At 41.8% G+C, this 14,737-nt stretch overlaps 1 protein-coding gene across 4 annotated transcripts; it reads right to left on the bottom strand.

Annotated features, from left to right (window-relative positions):
• Positions 1–379: 379 nt before the first annotated feature.
• LOC138608295 (involucrin-like) lies at positions 380–12,987 on the bottom strand. 4 transcript variants are annotated; one of them, XM_069680852.1, is made up of 11 exons: positions 12,796–12,987; positions 8,976–9,077; positions 7,238–7,294; positions 7,077–7,145; positions 6,732–6,849; positions 4,838–6,372; positions 4,445–4,719; positions 2,536–2,644; positions 2,270–2,431; positions 1,526–1,617; positions 380–941 (listed from the first exon to the last, which is right to left on the bottom strand). In XM_069680852.1, the coding sequence occupies exons 5-6, from the start codon at positions 6,739–6,741 to the stop codon at positions 5,030–5,032; spliced, it is 1,353 nt and encodes a 450-aa protein (XP_069536953.1). In that variant the 5' UTR covers positions 6,742–6,849; positions 7,077–7,145; positions 7,238–7,294; positions 8,976–9,077; positions 12,796–12,987; the 3' UTR covers positions 380–941; positions 1,526–1,617; positions 2,270–2,431; positions 2,536–2,644; positions 4,445–4,719; positions 4,838–5,029. The 4 variants fall into 4 exon arrangements, with proteins under 4 accessions (XP_069536953.1, XP_069536951.1, XP_069536952.1 ...); XM_069680850.1 differs by having other exon boundaries at positions 6,732–7,145; XM_069680851.1 differs by having other exon boundaries at positions 6,732–7,294.
• Positions 12,988–14,737: the final 1,750 nt, after the last annotated feature.

Here is a 14,737-nt window from a genome sequence, read left to right as displayed (position 1 = left end):
AACGAAATACAAACTATAGAGCTAATGTGTGACATCTATTATCTAACAATGTATGTCAATGCTAAGCTTATCAATTAGCTTAAAGATCAATATCTGCGGTGGTTAAATCAATGAAAAGTCTGCCAATATCAGTCAAGCTTTATTTGCTGTATTATTCTGTTTTCTGCTCCTCTATGTCAGTTATACTTTTATCTATAAACTGAGGTCAGCCATGTTTACAGCTGATCCCCACAGAGTTTATACAGTTAAGATGTCCATATTTATTACTTCCTTTTTCTTCCATTGTTGCCGTTTTATTTTCCATTAAAATCTTTCTGAATGTCATAAACTCTGCTGGAATTACACAACATTCCCACACATCACGTTAATTAGGGTTTTTATTTTGAAGTATTCATTGAGAACTAAAGACTGCCTGAATATTTTTTACTGCGTCCTAGAAAATAACTTCAGTTTAAAAGATTTAATTTATAAAAAATATTTAAGCAGTTTAACAACAGAGATGAAAATTAAAAAACGTGAGGAAACCGTCGCTGTACACTTTTCATTAAAGCACTGTAATAACAAAAAGGATGCACATAATCAATGTGTCTGATATTTGATACAAATATTAAAATACTTGTAGTTTCACAGGTTCATAATAACAGACGGACATAAAACAGAAGACAGACATTATTAACTATACAAATACAAATATTATTATTCTGGAGTGTGAAGTGAGATTGTTTGTAAGACTTTCTAGGACATTGTTTTTTAAATATATGTGTGAAGGGTAAAACTAGATGATCATGTCATAGTGATGTCATGTTGTTGGTGTGGTCCAGAGCGCAGTGAGCCAGCCTCAGGTTTTCTCTTAGTTCGCCCGTCTCTCGCTCAGTTTTGGCCCGCATGATGCTCAGATCAGTGATCATTTCTTTGTATTTCTTTGTGGCGTTCCTCTGATCCTGTCACATCATGTATGGGGAGAGGAATGGGTCATTATTTGTCTCCTTTTTCTGCAGTTTAATGTTTTAGAACCCTTTTAATAAAGTTTTATATTGTCAGCAGGATGTGATCCTGTAGGCTGAATATGTGGACATTTGAGGACATAAAGTTATTTTGTTTGAATAACTTCTTCCTCTTTAAAGTAGTTTTATACTGGTTTTATAGAAACTGAGTCTCAAGTTCAAACATGTTCACATATGTTCACACTGTTTTTGTTCTGGTACGTTTCTGCAGCTGTAATGTTGTAATGTAATCCTTTGGGGCAATTACAAGAGGGTTAAGAAAGTCCACTAAAAGTTCTTGTTGTTTCCACTGACAGGCTCAGATTGTTATTCTAAGTGTGTGACAACATGACAGAAAGGATCCCTACAGAGATAGACCTTTTTGTTACAGAGGAAGATGATTGTTTTAACCACAAACAGACGCTCTCTGCACACACACCAGACTCCATTCATAAAAACACTGATTTTACCTCACAGGACACAGGAGCTGGTGATCTGATGCTGCCTACATTAGTTTATTTCCTGTGCTGTGTGATTCTCACCCTCTGAGCCGCCTGCAGGTCGTCCTTCAAAGAGGTGATCTGATCTCCTGCCTCAGACAATGAAACTCAGACTCCTTCACTCGCAGTGTGATCTGAAATAAAAACTTCAGACAATCAGCTTCATGTCTTTAGAGAAAGTTTAAATAAAGTATCACTGAGATGAGACCGTTTGGGTGGAGAGAGGACCAACCTAAAGCAGATGAGTAAAACAAAACTGTCATAGAGGAGATCATCCTCCCATTCAGATGTGGATTCACTGTATGAAATGTTTACTGCAGTTATAACTGCAATAACAGAACATGAACACAAGAGGTAGACACACACTGTTTCAACATACACACTCATGAAAACTCCTGTCACATGTGAGTTAACAGGGAGCTTGTAATGTTCTACAGAAAAAAGGTTAAAAATATACTGCTTTAAACTGAAGAGTTTCCTCCTTTAACTGCTCATACTCTGTTACTCGCCACAGTTTAACTCCACCTCCATCTCATACGTGTCCCTCCTCTGACTGAGCAGCAGGTCGTCCTGCTTCACCTGAGAACACAGTCTGGTGATCTCTGCAGCCAGGTGAGCGCTCAACTCCAGACCAGTCAAAAACACAAAGAGGAGACTTCACACCTGATCACATCGAGTTTATCATCTTTACCACCTCATTCACGTCATCAGCTTTCAAAAGGACCCTGTAATAAACGTTCTACACAGAAGAGGATAAAATGAGCAGTGTGTGTGTGTGTGTGTCACCTGGTTCCTGGTCCTCAGGTGCTGGTTCTGCTGCTGACACACACACACAGAGACTTCCTCTCTGCCTCCAGAGTCTGAACAAGATGGCCGACCTCCAAACACCTGAGAGAGAACTGCTGAGAGAGAACATGCAGCTCCCAGTGACAGGACGCCAGCTCCTCACTGCACACACACACATGCACACACACACACACACACACACACACTAAATTGTAATCTCTAAACTGTGTCTGTGCTGACTCTGTCTGTGGTGAGTCCATGCATACCTGTGCCGTCTGTACACGTCAGCGCTTCCTGAGCTGCTCTCTGACTGACGTCTCCTCTGCTCCTCCCTCAGCAGCTCCACAAGGTGAGCGCTTTTTATCGCCTCGATCGCTGAGAGGAGAGAAAAAAGGATGAGGATCATACACCTAATATTCATGTTACTGATGGGTTGAACACGTCGGTGAGATACCTGTGTTTTAATGTCAGATAATGTTGGAAGACTCCAACAGGTGAGCTACCAGTGGTCCCATCAATTACTTTTAAAATCATGTTTCATGTTTAAACATGTAGCGTCCAAGATGGTAAAAAGGCCGCTTCCAGCTTCTAACTGTGACTGTGACTCATTCCAAAAACAATTTCAAATAATAATAATAATTTTACCTTTTTAAAAAGCAATCAGTTACTTGAAAACTATGATAACGAAGACGATGACACTCAACAGAAAATACTTAACCCACTGACGCTCTTTGTCTGCTTCCTGCCACACAGCTAAACAGAAAGAATGAGACACCCCGCCAAGGTGCGAATTACCCGAAATAATAATAAACCCATAAAAGGAGTGAAATGTAACACATAATCAACACAGGTAAAACACACATTATGGCTCCTACAAAAAACTGTTGAGTATGATTCAAAGAATCTAACACTAATGCTGCATCACTTTAAGCCTTAATATAATGTAAACAGGTGAGCTGTATAAAGATTCTCCCCGTACACCTGTCACTCAAAGAGGCCACGCCCCTAACAACGCATCACTTTAAGCCTTAATATAATGTAAACAGGTGAGCTGTATAAAGATTCTCCCCGTACAGTTGTCATGAAGAGAGAAATGAGCTATAGAGACCCTGTTAGAATGACCTGTTCAGCGGCTGGATGATGCAGTGCACAGGGTGGAAAATGACAGCAAGTCGGTGGTAAGGTGTACCAAAAGACATGTTTATTCAGCCATCAACAAAAAAACAGCAGCGGTTAACCGGGTCCAACATAACTATGACCAGCAACACAGACAGATGATGTATGGCGCCTTTTATACTGTGCCACCGGTAGACTTGTATTGGACCAACCTATTTGGAGGTGCTCTCCAAAATAGTATGAATAAAGAAAATGAGCTGACGAAATAGGTATACATTATACCCCTATCCATAATATTAACAATAAACATAGACTGCTATTTAACACCAAATAAACCCCATTACCTGTATCTACAATAAATATAAATATACACCACACTATTCCACCTCCCCTCTGCCTATCTTATCCCTTGGTCCCTCCCGGAATGTTTATCTGGGTGTCTGTTCCCCGGGGAATCTTTTGGCCCGAACACCCTGGAGCGGACTCAGGACAAGACAGGTGAGTGATCACACAACTTATAAATCAATCTACATTTAAGGCACTAGCACACACACTTATTACCACGATCAACACATACAACATACTGCACACCCTAAACGGAACACATGTCACCGTTGGTTAATTATTAATGAACGTAAACGAACAGCATCATCGGAGCTTTCTAACTCCCCTCTCTTTTAGGCGGAGCAGCGCTCTCAAGCCAGCACCCGCCGGAAGACCACCTCAATCATGGGCTTCACACGTAGATAAATACTGTTTGTACACAATCAATAAATAATGTTTAATCCTGAAATGTGCAAATATGCAATGTAATAAATGTACTGTGCAAAGATCGCTAATAAAGTGCAAATACCGCTATCAAAGTGCCAAGTGCCATTAATAATTTAAGCTGTGCCTCTAACCAAACCCAGTGTGCAATATTTACATGGCAACCAAGCCGTCAGTCACCAGTAACGATGGGCTCTTCGTTACAGACCCAAACTGTTTTTTGTACCAGGCTGTAAACATGTTTATTTCTGCTGTAAAGTTTAACATGGGGCTCTATGGGGACTGACTCACTGCTGGAGACAGCCTCAAGTGGACACCAGAGGAACTGCAGCTGTTGGTACTGCAGCTTCATTTGTCAGTCCTGGAGGTTGTTTGGCTAAAACTAAGACTCATAATGTTCCTCCTTAGAACTCCTCTCCGGTTGCAGTAGCAACACTCTCCTCCTCCAGCAGTCTGTCTCTCTCCACCAGGTAGCGCTCCATCTCCTGGTGGTCTCGACGCTGCAGCTCCTCAACCACCTTCAGGTGAGACTCCTCCATGCAGGTGAGACCCCGCCCACAGGTGACCTGGGGACAGAACAGAGAATTTGGACACACTTGTTTACTGTTTCAGAGTTGTCTGGTGAATGCCACAGGAACATCTGTTTGCTTCTATGATGGTACATTAAGGGGATGCAGCACCCACCTTCAGCTTCTCCATCTCTCTCTCATGTTGCATCTGAACAGAACTCAGTTTCCCATCAAACCCTTCTCTCATCTCCTCCATGATGGACAGCTGCTCCTCCAGCTCCTCCACTCGTCCTCTCAGCAGTAAAACTTCCTCTGTCTCACAGCTCAGGTCTCTTTCTGTGGAGGATTCATCTCTTTTCTCGGGTTGTTAGTCTGTTTCCTGTTTGATTCTCTCCTCATCTTTATCGTCTTCATCGTCTTTATCACGTGAAGGAGACTCTTCCTCAAACTTCTCCCCTCCTGCTGTCTGTTCATCAGTTTCCTGTGGAATCTGTAACTCAGTGTCCTGTGAGTGAGCTTCTTCTGTCTGACTCGTCTGTTCTTCTTCTCTGTTTGACAGTTTAGCTCTGAGCTCCTGGTTTTCCTCCATCAGCTCGACACAGTTTGTACAGAGAGAAGAAGAAGAAGAGGAGGGCAGATTTATTTCATATTTAGACTGAAGCTGATTTAAAGGACAGCAGAACAGAGCTTCAGAGGATGCAGAGAGGAAGAAACCAAACCATGGAGGATCACAGAGGTCTGAGAGACTGGAGTCAGTGAGCGGGAGTCTGTCGAGTGTGGAGGAGCTGACGGAGAAGGAGAGGAGGTTCAGCAAAGACCATTTCACTTGTGTGGAGACTCTAAACTGTTTGATCTCACATTTGTTGCTGAAACCAAATATCCTGCTTTGATCAGTCTTCAAGATTAAACCCAGACCTGTCAGATCCTCTCTGCCTTCCTCCATGCATGAGTCTGTTTCAGGAATTAGACCAAGCCCTACAAGCAGCATCTGTGTCACCTCCCTGAGAAGCTCCTCTTCAGGTTTCTCCTGGTGAAGCTGAAGTTCACCAAGCACAGAGCTCCAGAACTCTTCCTCCCTCTTCAGCTGACCCATCATCGACTCCTCCTCTTCACTCAAACACACATCCAGCTTCCACAAAGCTTTCAGCCTCTTCACCGTCCTGTCCATCACTTTCTGGATCTTTTCTTCACCAAAGACTAAAACTCTGTCTCGCGCTCTGTTTCTGTTACTCCGCCCCCACATGTCAGGCTCCACCTCTGCAGCTGATTGACGGTGAAGTTTCTGCACCTCCTTCACCTCAGCGTTTTGCGTGTGGAGCTCCTCACAGGTCCGCTCTGATTGGTGGTGCTGCGTTTCAATCTCTGTCAGCTTCACCTTAGCTGCCTCCAAACTCTGAGGCAGGTGTCCCTCCTCTTCCTCCTTGCCATCCTTAAACTCCTCCCCTTTCCCTGCTATATCATTTAGCTGCAGCTCCTCCATCTCCCTCAGTTTCTCCTGCAGGGGTGCGATCAGACGCTGAGCCTCCAGGTGCTGCTGATTTGTCAGGCTCAGCCCCGCCTGCAGATCCTCCAACGTGGTTCCTCCCTGCTCCTCTTCATCAGGGTTACCCTGCTGCTCCTGACCCAGGTGACCCTGCTGCTCCTGACCTGGGTTACTCTGCTGCTCCTGACCCAAGTTAACCTGCTGCTCCTGACCCAGGTTCTGGTGAGCTGCAGGAGCGCAGGTGTCCAGGTAAACAGTTCATCACATGAGACAGGTATGTTTAGATGAAAGACTAACATCAGCGTGAGGAGCAGGGATCAAACAGCTGAAACTTACAAAGTTTGTTGATATCACAGTTTTGGATGAAACGGGTTTAAAGATTTGGCTCTGAATGATTGAGGCGGCCATGTTTTTAGTAGTTTAACTTTGCGTGGTCGATAATATAATAAAATCATGAAACTGTAGTTCAAAGAATAAACATTTAAAAATGAATACATTTCTATTTTTATACCCACATTATAACAGGTTTAATCTTTTATATTTAATCATGCCACATTTCCAAAAGAGCGTTTACATGTGACGTTACCTGGTGACATCAGGTGCGTTGGTTGGATGAACGTTTCTCATCAGAGCCTGGATCCAGTTATTACGGATCCCTGCAGTCATAGCTGCCAGCGTAACGACACTTTGCGGAGTCTCACTTCCTGTTGAAGCAGAAGAAACAGGTTTGAATAGTTAGTGTCAGAGCTGTTCTCTTACGTGGATCTGGAAGCCGAAGTTCCTCTGAACCTGAAACACTGACACCTTAAAACACTTTGTCAGGTCGATCTCTCCTTCAAGATCTGAAGCCTGACAGAGAGACAGAAAAAGACTTCAACATTTTAATTACACACAAACATTTTTATTCTAAAAAACAGTAATATGAAACGACCTCCTCAGCCAATGAGTCCCTGTAGAACCTCAGACTGTCCGTCGACAGAACAAACCAAAACTTCTTCCACTGAAACAGACGACAAATGAAAATAATTTAAATAAAAAACTTTAAATATATTAAGAATAACATATTAAATAAATGACTGTAAAGAAGTTTACCTGCTCATTTTCATGCAGTTTGACCATCCAGCCTTTTCTAAAGTTGAATAAATCCGGCTGTAAAAAACACATGATCAGAATCAGGAATACTTTATTAATCCCTGGGGGAGATTCAGGCGTTACAGTTGCTCTGACACAGAGAAGCACAGACAGTTAAATGCAAAACTAAAGTTAGATACAAAAGAAGAGTTACAATGCAAAAAAGTTCTATACATAAGAGTTGTTTACATGAACAGTGTGTGCAGTGTTATATGAACATCGAACAGTTTAATTATTGCACAATCATCCAGCTTATATGTACAGCAAGAGTTCAGTGCACAGTTTGAAGTGGTGTCTGTGTGTCAGACACTCAGAGGGAGGAGTTGTAGAGTCTGATGACCACAGGCAGGAATGACTTCCTGTGGCGTTCTGTGGTGCATCATGGGGGAATGAGTCTTTGGATGGGAGACATTGTCCAAGATAACCAGTAACTTGGACAGCATCCTCCCGTCTGACACCACCGTCACAGCGTCACCGGCCTTGTGGATCACTTTGTTCAGTCTGTTGGCGTCAGCGACCCTCAGCCTGCTGCCCCAGCACACAGCACAGCACTCACCACCACAGACTCATAGAACATCCTCGGCATCGTCCTGCAGATGTTAAAGGACCTCAGCCTCCTCAGGAAGTCGAGGCGGCTAAGGCCCTTCTTGTAGACGGCGTCAGTGTTCATGACCCAGTCCACTTTGTTATCCACGTACACCCCCAAGTACTTGGGGTACCTCCACAGTGTCCACACTGACTATCATCACTGACTAATCAAACGAGTGTGAGACATTTAGAAAAACAAATGCTCCGGCACTCACAGAATCATGGATGACTCATAGCATTACATTGGGCAAAGTCAGAACATGGGAAGAGACTAGCCAGACATTTGTCTGTTACTTTTCACTGCACTTGTTAAAGGAGCTTTATATTTGGCTGCAGATTAAGTTCCCCTGTGTAATCACGTTCTCTCTATATTTATTTTATATATATTTTTTCTTTTCTATTTCTCTATTTGGCTGGGACATGCAGCTCTTAATAATTATTTATACCAATTATCTGTGCTACTTGTCCTTGTTAATACGGATTATTATACCCCCTATCTATATACTGACTGTGTCTGTAGAAGCAGGGAAACTGTGTTTGTTTTTCTGCCATGTATTTTTATGTAAAAAGTCTGTCCATGTTTTTTGTCTTTGTATGGACACACCTCCCGCATTCCTTTCACTCATCTCACCTGGGCATATAAATCATTTCCTTTGTTCTCCTCAGTATGCTGAAGACGGCATGGAGCCGAAACGCGTTCGTTTCCCACATTAAACTGAGGATTATGATCGTGGATGACATGAGTTTTCCAGATTTGATTTTCTCCCGTGCACCCGAAGCGCTGCCACTGCTGTAGACATTTACATCATAAAACTGTGGTTACACTTTTCTCACAGTCAGGCTAACTGAACTAAAAACACAAGCTTTTTTATTTCTTATGGAACTTTTATGTGTTGGTGTAAATATTAAGAATGAAAGGTGAGACCACTGTGTGTTATAGTACATGTTATCTTTCAGTTACAGTAGATACAGAGTGTGCCCTCTGTATGTGGCCTATAGAGGGCGCTGTGGGAGCTGCAGTACCTTTCATCTAATGTGACATCATCAGTGAGAAGCTCCCTGAAGCAGCTTTAATCGACACACTTGAATAGTATTATCTCTGGTGACTCACAGTGATGAGGCTGTCAGACGTCCGGCGGTCCAGAGACCTGGTCCTCCTCTGAGGGGGGGGGGGGGCACAGAGCTGGCCCACGTCTCCACTCGACCGACGCTTCTGTAAAAAATACTGAAGTGATGATTTTATATGTGAAGCTTTCTGGTGTGAAGACGTGTTTCTGATCAGTTAAATATTCTGCTGTTTGTCCGAGACGCCAGCTGGAGTATCAGAGCTGCAGAGCACCGCAGGGGGGCAGCAGGGTTTAATCCTCTTTGTCACTCTCACAGCAGTGAAACAGAGTGACACCCTCACACTGTCACATCACAGACTGAAGCTCCTGCAGGAGCAGGCCTCAGGGTCTCTGAGGTTCAGCTTTAATAAAAGAAGGTTTAGTGTTGAACACATTCTACAGAGAGGCTGTGACGGGGATCTGAGCTCTGAATGGACTGTACAGACTCTGAAACAAACAGCACAGAATGGTTCAAATATAAACATATACTGTTGCAGAAACAAGGTTTGATGGAGCAGAGGTTTACCTGTAAGAGCACAGGCTGTAAAAGGAGACATGAAATCCTGTCTGTCCACAGATCCAGAGTTTAAAGATGAATCCTCTGAATCTGCTGCCTGTCATCAGATGATCAGCTAAGTGAAACAAACACACCGAGCTGTGTGTGTGTGTGTGTGTGTGAAACAAGCAGGTTTCAGGTGTAAACGCAGTCTGAACACCTGTAGGTCATCACTGAAGTTCATCTTCTTTATATAACTGTTTGTGTCTATGTTCAGGTGAGCACACCTCCCGAATCACTGAGGCTGACACACACGCACAGACACACACACACACACACACACACACACACACACACACACACACACACACACACACACATCCACACATGTGCTGACATGGTGGGGTCGAGTCGTCCTCATGTTTCCTGTCAGACTCTCCTCAGTGTTCAGCTCAGAGAGGACTCAGGTGTGACTCTGGCTGATGTAAACAGGTTAACCTATCAGGCCATCCTCACATGAGTGAGTCACATTCCGGCCCAGTGCAGACTGAGACTCTGTCTGTCTCTGTCATGACTCCACAAGGTGAGGATTAATCAGGATTAATCAGAAAAATCTTGATTAATCAGGAATATTAGGATCAATCAGGATTAATCAGATTAAATCAGAAAAATAGGGATTAATCAGATTAGATCAGGATCAATCAGGATAAACACGGATTAATCAGGACAAATCAATCCGGATTCATCAGAAACATCAGAATAAATCACTCAGGATTAATCACAAAAATCAGGATTAATCAGATTAGATCAGGATTAATCAGATTAGATCAGGATCAATCAGGATAAATACGGATTAATCAGGACAAATCAATCCGGATTCATCAGAAACATCAGAATAAATCACTCAAGATTAATCACAAAAATCAGGATTAATCAGATTAGATCAGGATCAATCAGGATAAATACGGATTAATCAGGACAAATCAATCCGGATTCATCAGAAACATCAGAATAAATCACTCAAGATTAATCACAAAAATCAGGATTAATCAGATTAGATCAGGATCAATCAGGATAAATACGGATTAATCAGGACAAATCAATCCGGATTCATCAGAAACATCAGAATAAATCACTCAGAATTAATCACAAAAAATCAGGATTAATCAGATTAAATCAGGATTAATCAGATTAAATCAGGATTTTTCAGGATTAATCAGATGTAACTATTTTCAGATTTTACTCTCTAGAGTTTACAAAGACCACAGACAGGAAACAAGTTTAAAGTGTTTGATTTTCAAATTAAAAGCCCTGTAACCTGTTAACTGATTCATCGCATACTTTATATAACGCTGAGCTACATGTTCACACCTGTTACCAACGACTATAAAGAACGACTATATGCAGTGGAGACAGTTTGATCATAAATAATCTGTGATCAGACTGAGTCTATGACTGACTCTGACTCTGCAGAGACATGCAGACATTACATAACATGTGACTCTTATTGTGACATGCCTACAGGAAGAGAAACATGTTTTTAAATGTCACATGGTTCACATCCTGGCCAGAGAAGACCGCTGGTTCAAAAGAGGTGTGAAGGAAGCCATCTATGTTAAGCTGGAAAAACATCCCTTATCAGAGGTGGTGGCCTAAGACACCACCTATCACCCACTGACAATGCAGTGTTGTACTCTCCACCCAAACAGCTGAGATCACGCTCACACTCAGGACCATGTGAGTCTAACGACCCATCAACACCAGAGGGTACTAACGACTCTCAGTGATACTGGGTTCACAGCTCAGGCTAACCACTCACCCTGATTACACATCTATTAGCATACTAATGACCTACAGAGGCGTATATTTCTAGCTAATAATGCTAACATCTATTAGCATACTAATGACCTACAGAGCCTGATATTTCTAGCTAATAATGCTAACATCTATTAGCATACTAATGACCTTTAACATCTGTTATGATACTAATGACCTACAGAGGCTGATATTTCTAGCTAATAATGCTAACATCTATTAGCGTACTAATGGCCTACAGAGGCTGATATTTCTAGCTAATAATGCTAACATCTATTAGCATACTAATGACCTTTAACATCTGTTATGATACTAATGACCTACAGAGGCTGATATTTCTAGCTAATAATGCTAACATCTATTAGCGTACTAATGGCCTACAGAGGCTGATATTTCTAGCTAATAATGCTAACATCTATTAGCATACTAATGACCTACAGGGGCTGATATTTCTAGCTAATAATGCTAACATCTATTAGCATACTAATGACCTACAGGGGCTGATATTTCTAGCTAATAATGCTAACATCTATTAGCATACTAATGACCTACAGAGGCTGATATTTCTAGCTAATAATGCTAACATCTATTAGCGTACTAATGGCCTACAGAGGCTGATATTTCTAGCTAATAATGCTAACATCTATTAGCATACTAATGACCTACAGAGGCTGATATTTCTAGCTAATAATGCTAACATCTATTAGCATACTAATGACCTTTAACATCTGTTAGCATACTAATGACCTACAGAGGCTGATATTTCTAGCTAATAATGCTAACATCTATTAGCATACTAATGACCTACAGAGGCTGATATTTCTAGCTAATAATGCTAACATCTATGAGCATACTAATGACCTACAGAGCCTGATATTTCTAGCTAATAATGCTAACATCTATGAGCATACTAATGACCTACAGAGCCTGATATTTCTAGCTAATAATGCTAACATCTATGAGCATACTAATGACCTACAGAGGCTCATATCTCTAGCTCCGTCCACCAGTCAGTTAGAACTGAAGAAGCCTTTCGGATGAGAGGTGAAACGTCTTCAAGAACTTCGAACAAGTCCAGCTGCCTTTTGGATTAAGCTTAGAATTACCCTGACCTGGATGACTGAGAACCTTCACAGACAAAAAACAAGATGGTGACACAAATATGTCCAACACGAGGCTTGGCTACATCCCCTTCCTATATACAGTCTATAATAGAAAGTGTGTGCTGAAACATCTGTTGGGTCTCTTCTTCTGTGGTACCTGGCAGGTGACAGGCTCCACTATGTTATAGCTACACAGCCCCATAATGTTATTCACTTCACCTGTCAGTGGTCATAATGTTATGGCTGATGGGTGTACAGTCTGAGTGACAGAAACAGTCTGAGTGGTTAATGAGTGGTTCATCTGGCCTAAACATGCTGCTGATCCACATACAGCTCATACAGCTAATACAGAGCGGGATGCACTCGGCTGTATCATGTATGTGCGATTATATTTTACTTCCTGTTTCTCACCTGTTCGTCCAGAGCGAAGCTCAAACTGCCGTCTTCATACAGGACGAAGAAACGTCGTTGCCATTTCTGACATCAGGACAAAACAAACTCACAATAACCCCAATAAAATCATGAAACTGTGTTCACATCTGAGATCTGTGATCGGGCCGTACCCTGGACCTCTGCATGGGGTTGTCAAAGTCCGTCCCCTCAGGAGCCAGACACAGCCAGCCTCCGCACACCGGCTTCACCTGACAGAAAACAGGAAGTGAGTATGGTCACATGACTGATGGAACTAAAAATGTTCTGCAGCCCAAAATGACCTTTTATGAATTGTTTTGATTTGTCGAACCAACAGGCTAGAGTCCCACAGATATGAATATGACTTTGGTCCAGTTTATGACTTTAAATGTTTATTCATCAATAAATAAACGCAACATTTAAGCTCTCAACAAAAATCTTAATCCTTGTTAGATTCGTCTCTTTGCTCTGATGTTTATGTTTAGTTGTAAACAGAACGGAAAATGATTTTAGTGGCTTAAACAAAGAAAATAAATGCAGCTCTGTTTTCCCATGTTCTCTCTGTTCAGGTGACTGTTGTAGAAACAAGTTCAATGTTTACAGGCTGAGCTGCTGACATGGCAGTGCGCAGAAATAACTGTAATAACACTGTAATAACATGTGAACAATGTGAGGCATGTGGACTCACCTGCTTACATCATCACAGACCAGCGGGAACAAGGTTTGGACAGTGCTGCTGAGCACACACACTTTATATGAGTGATACCTCATGATAATACGAACATAATGTTCAAACTGATCAACAATAAGTGGACCTAAAGATAATCAGACTCATTTTTGTCTTGTGTGCGGTAGGTAGAGGTCTGTGGTTATATTAATAAGCCATTTCAGTTAATGTAAATAAAGCCAGCTAAACTGTTCATCATCCAATTTGTGTACAGTCCCTAATTTAAACAAAACTTTGATTGAATTGAAACACTTTCGGATGATAATGAAACGAAGTGCGAGACAATCGATTGAGTTATGAAAGAAACAAATCACATCTCCAGCCAAAGAAACAACATTCTCCCTAATGTCTCAGACAACTTGGGAACGGTCCCTAACTTACAACGACAAGGTGATTGTTCACACAGCGGACTAAAGGTGAGACAGACCAGAGCAAACAGCAGGAATTAAAACCTTCATTTCAACATTTTCATGATAATGTTTACGGAAGCGTTTTGCATTCACTTGGGAAAAAGTTGCATTCACTGTTCATCTGAATTATCGAGTTAATTATCTTGGAATTACGAGAAAGGCTTCTACGAACAAAAGAATGGACTCAGTAAAGTCCCGCGTAGAGCCGACAAACTGACAACAATACCACGAGTAAAGACACGAGCCTCCCAGTGTCTGCCCAAATAAACCGGATTAAACTCAACAGACTGCTGGCTTTCATAAAGTCGGTCTTTCGTGTAGGAGAGCTCATCGCAGGATTTTGAGGTCGTTCATTCAGAAAAACAGGACAGATTTTGTTTTTCTCGAGTGAATACAATACGCCTCCGGAAATGTTAAATATTATAAATAATGAAGGTTGAAGTCTTTCAGATAAAGATTTGAGGTGAGCAGATAAAGTCCGAGTGGATGTGAGATTTAAAAAAACGAGTCCTAAACGTTTTACATCATGACGTCACAGAAAGCAACGTTAACATCCTTTAAATACATGAACTTGTCTGCCACATTCACGGGGTCTTTTAAACGTTACCTGCTGCAGGTCCTGGTCGATCAGCAGGTGAAGCTCGCGGGACTTGAAGCAGTTCTGACATTTACTTATATCAAAAATGTTCTGTCAAACACGGCTCGGGCTCCTATTGATGCTGTCTTTTTTTTTTTTTTTTCTCCATCAACTCTTTATTTCAAAATGTCAGCGTACATAGTAACAGAACAAAGCAGGACACATACA

The sequence above is a fragment of the Semicossyphus pulcher genome, unplaced genomic scaffold (assembly GCF_022749685.1).
Source record: "Semicossyphus pulcher isolate SPU_LCO1_2020_fin unplaced genomic scaffold, fSemPul1.0.p SCAF_48, whole genome shotgun sequence".
Lineage (NCBI taxonomy): Eukaryota > Metazoa > Chordata > Actinopteri > Labriformes > Labridae > Semicossyphus > Semicossyphus pulcher.
This window is presented reverse-complemented; position numbering and strand designations above follow the sequence as displayed.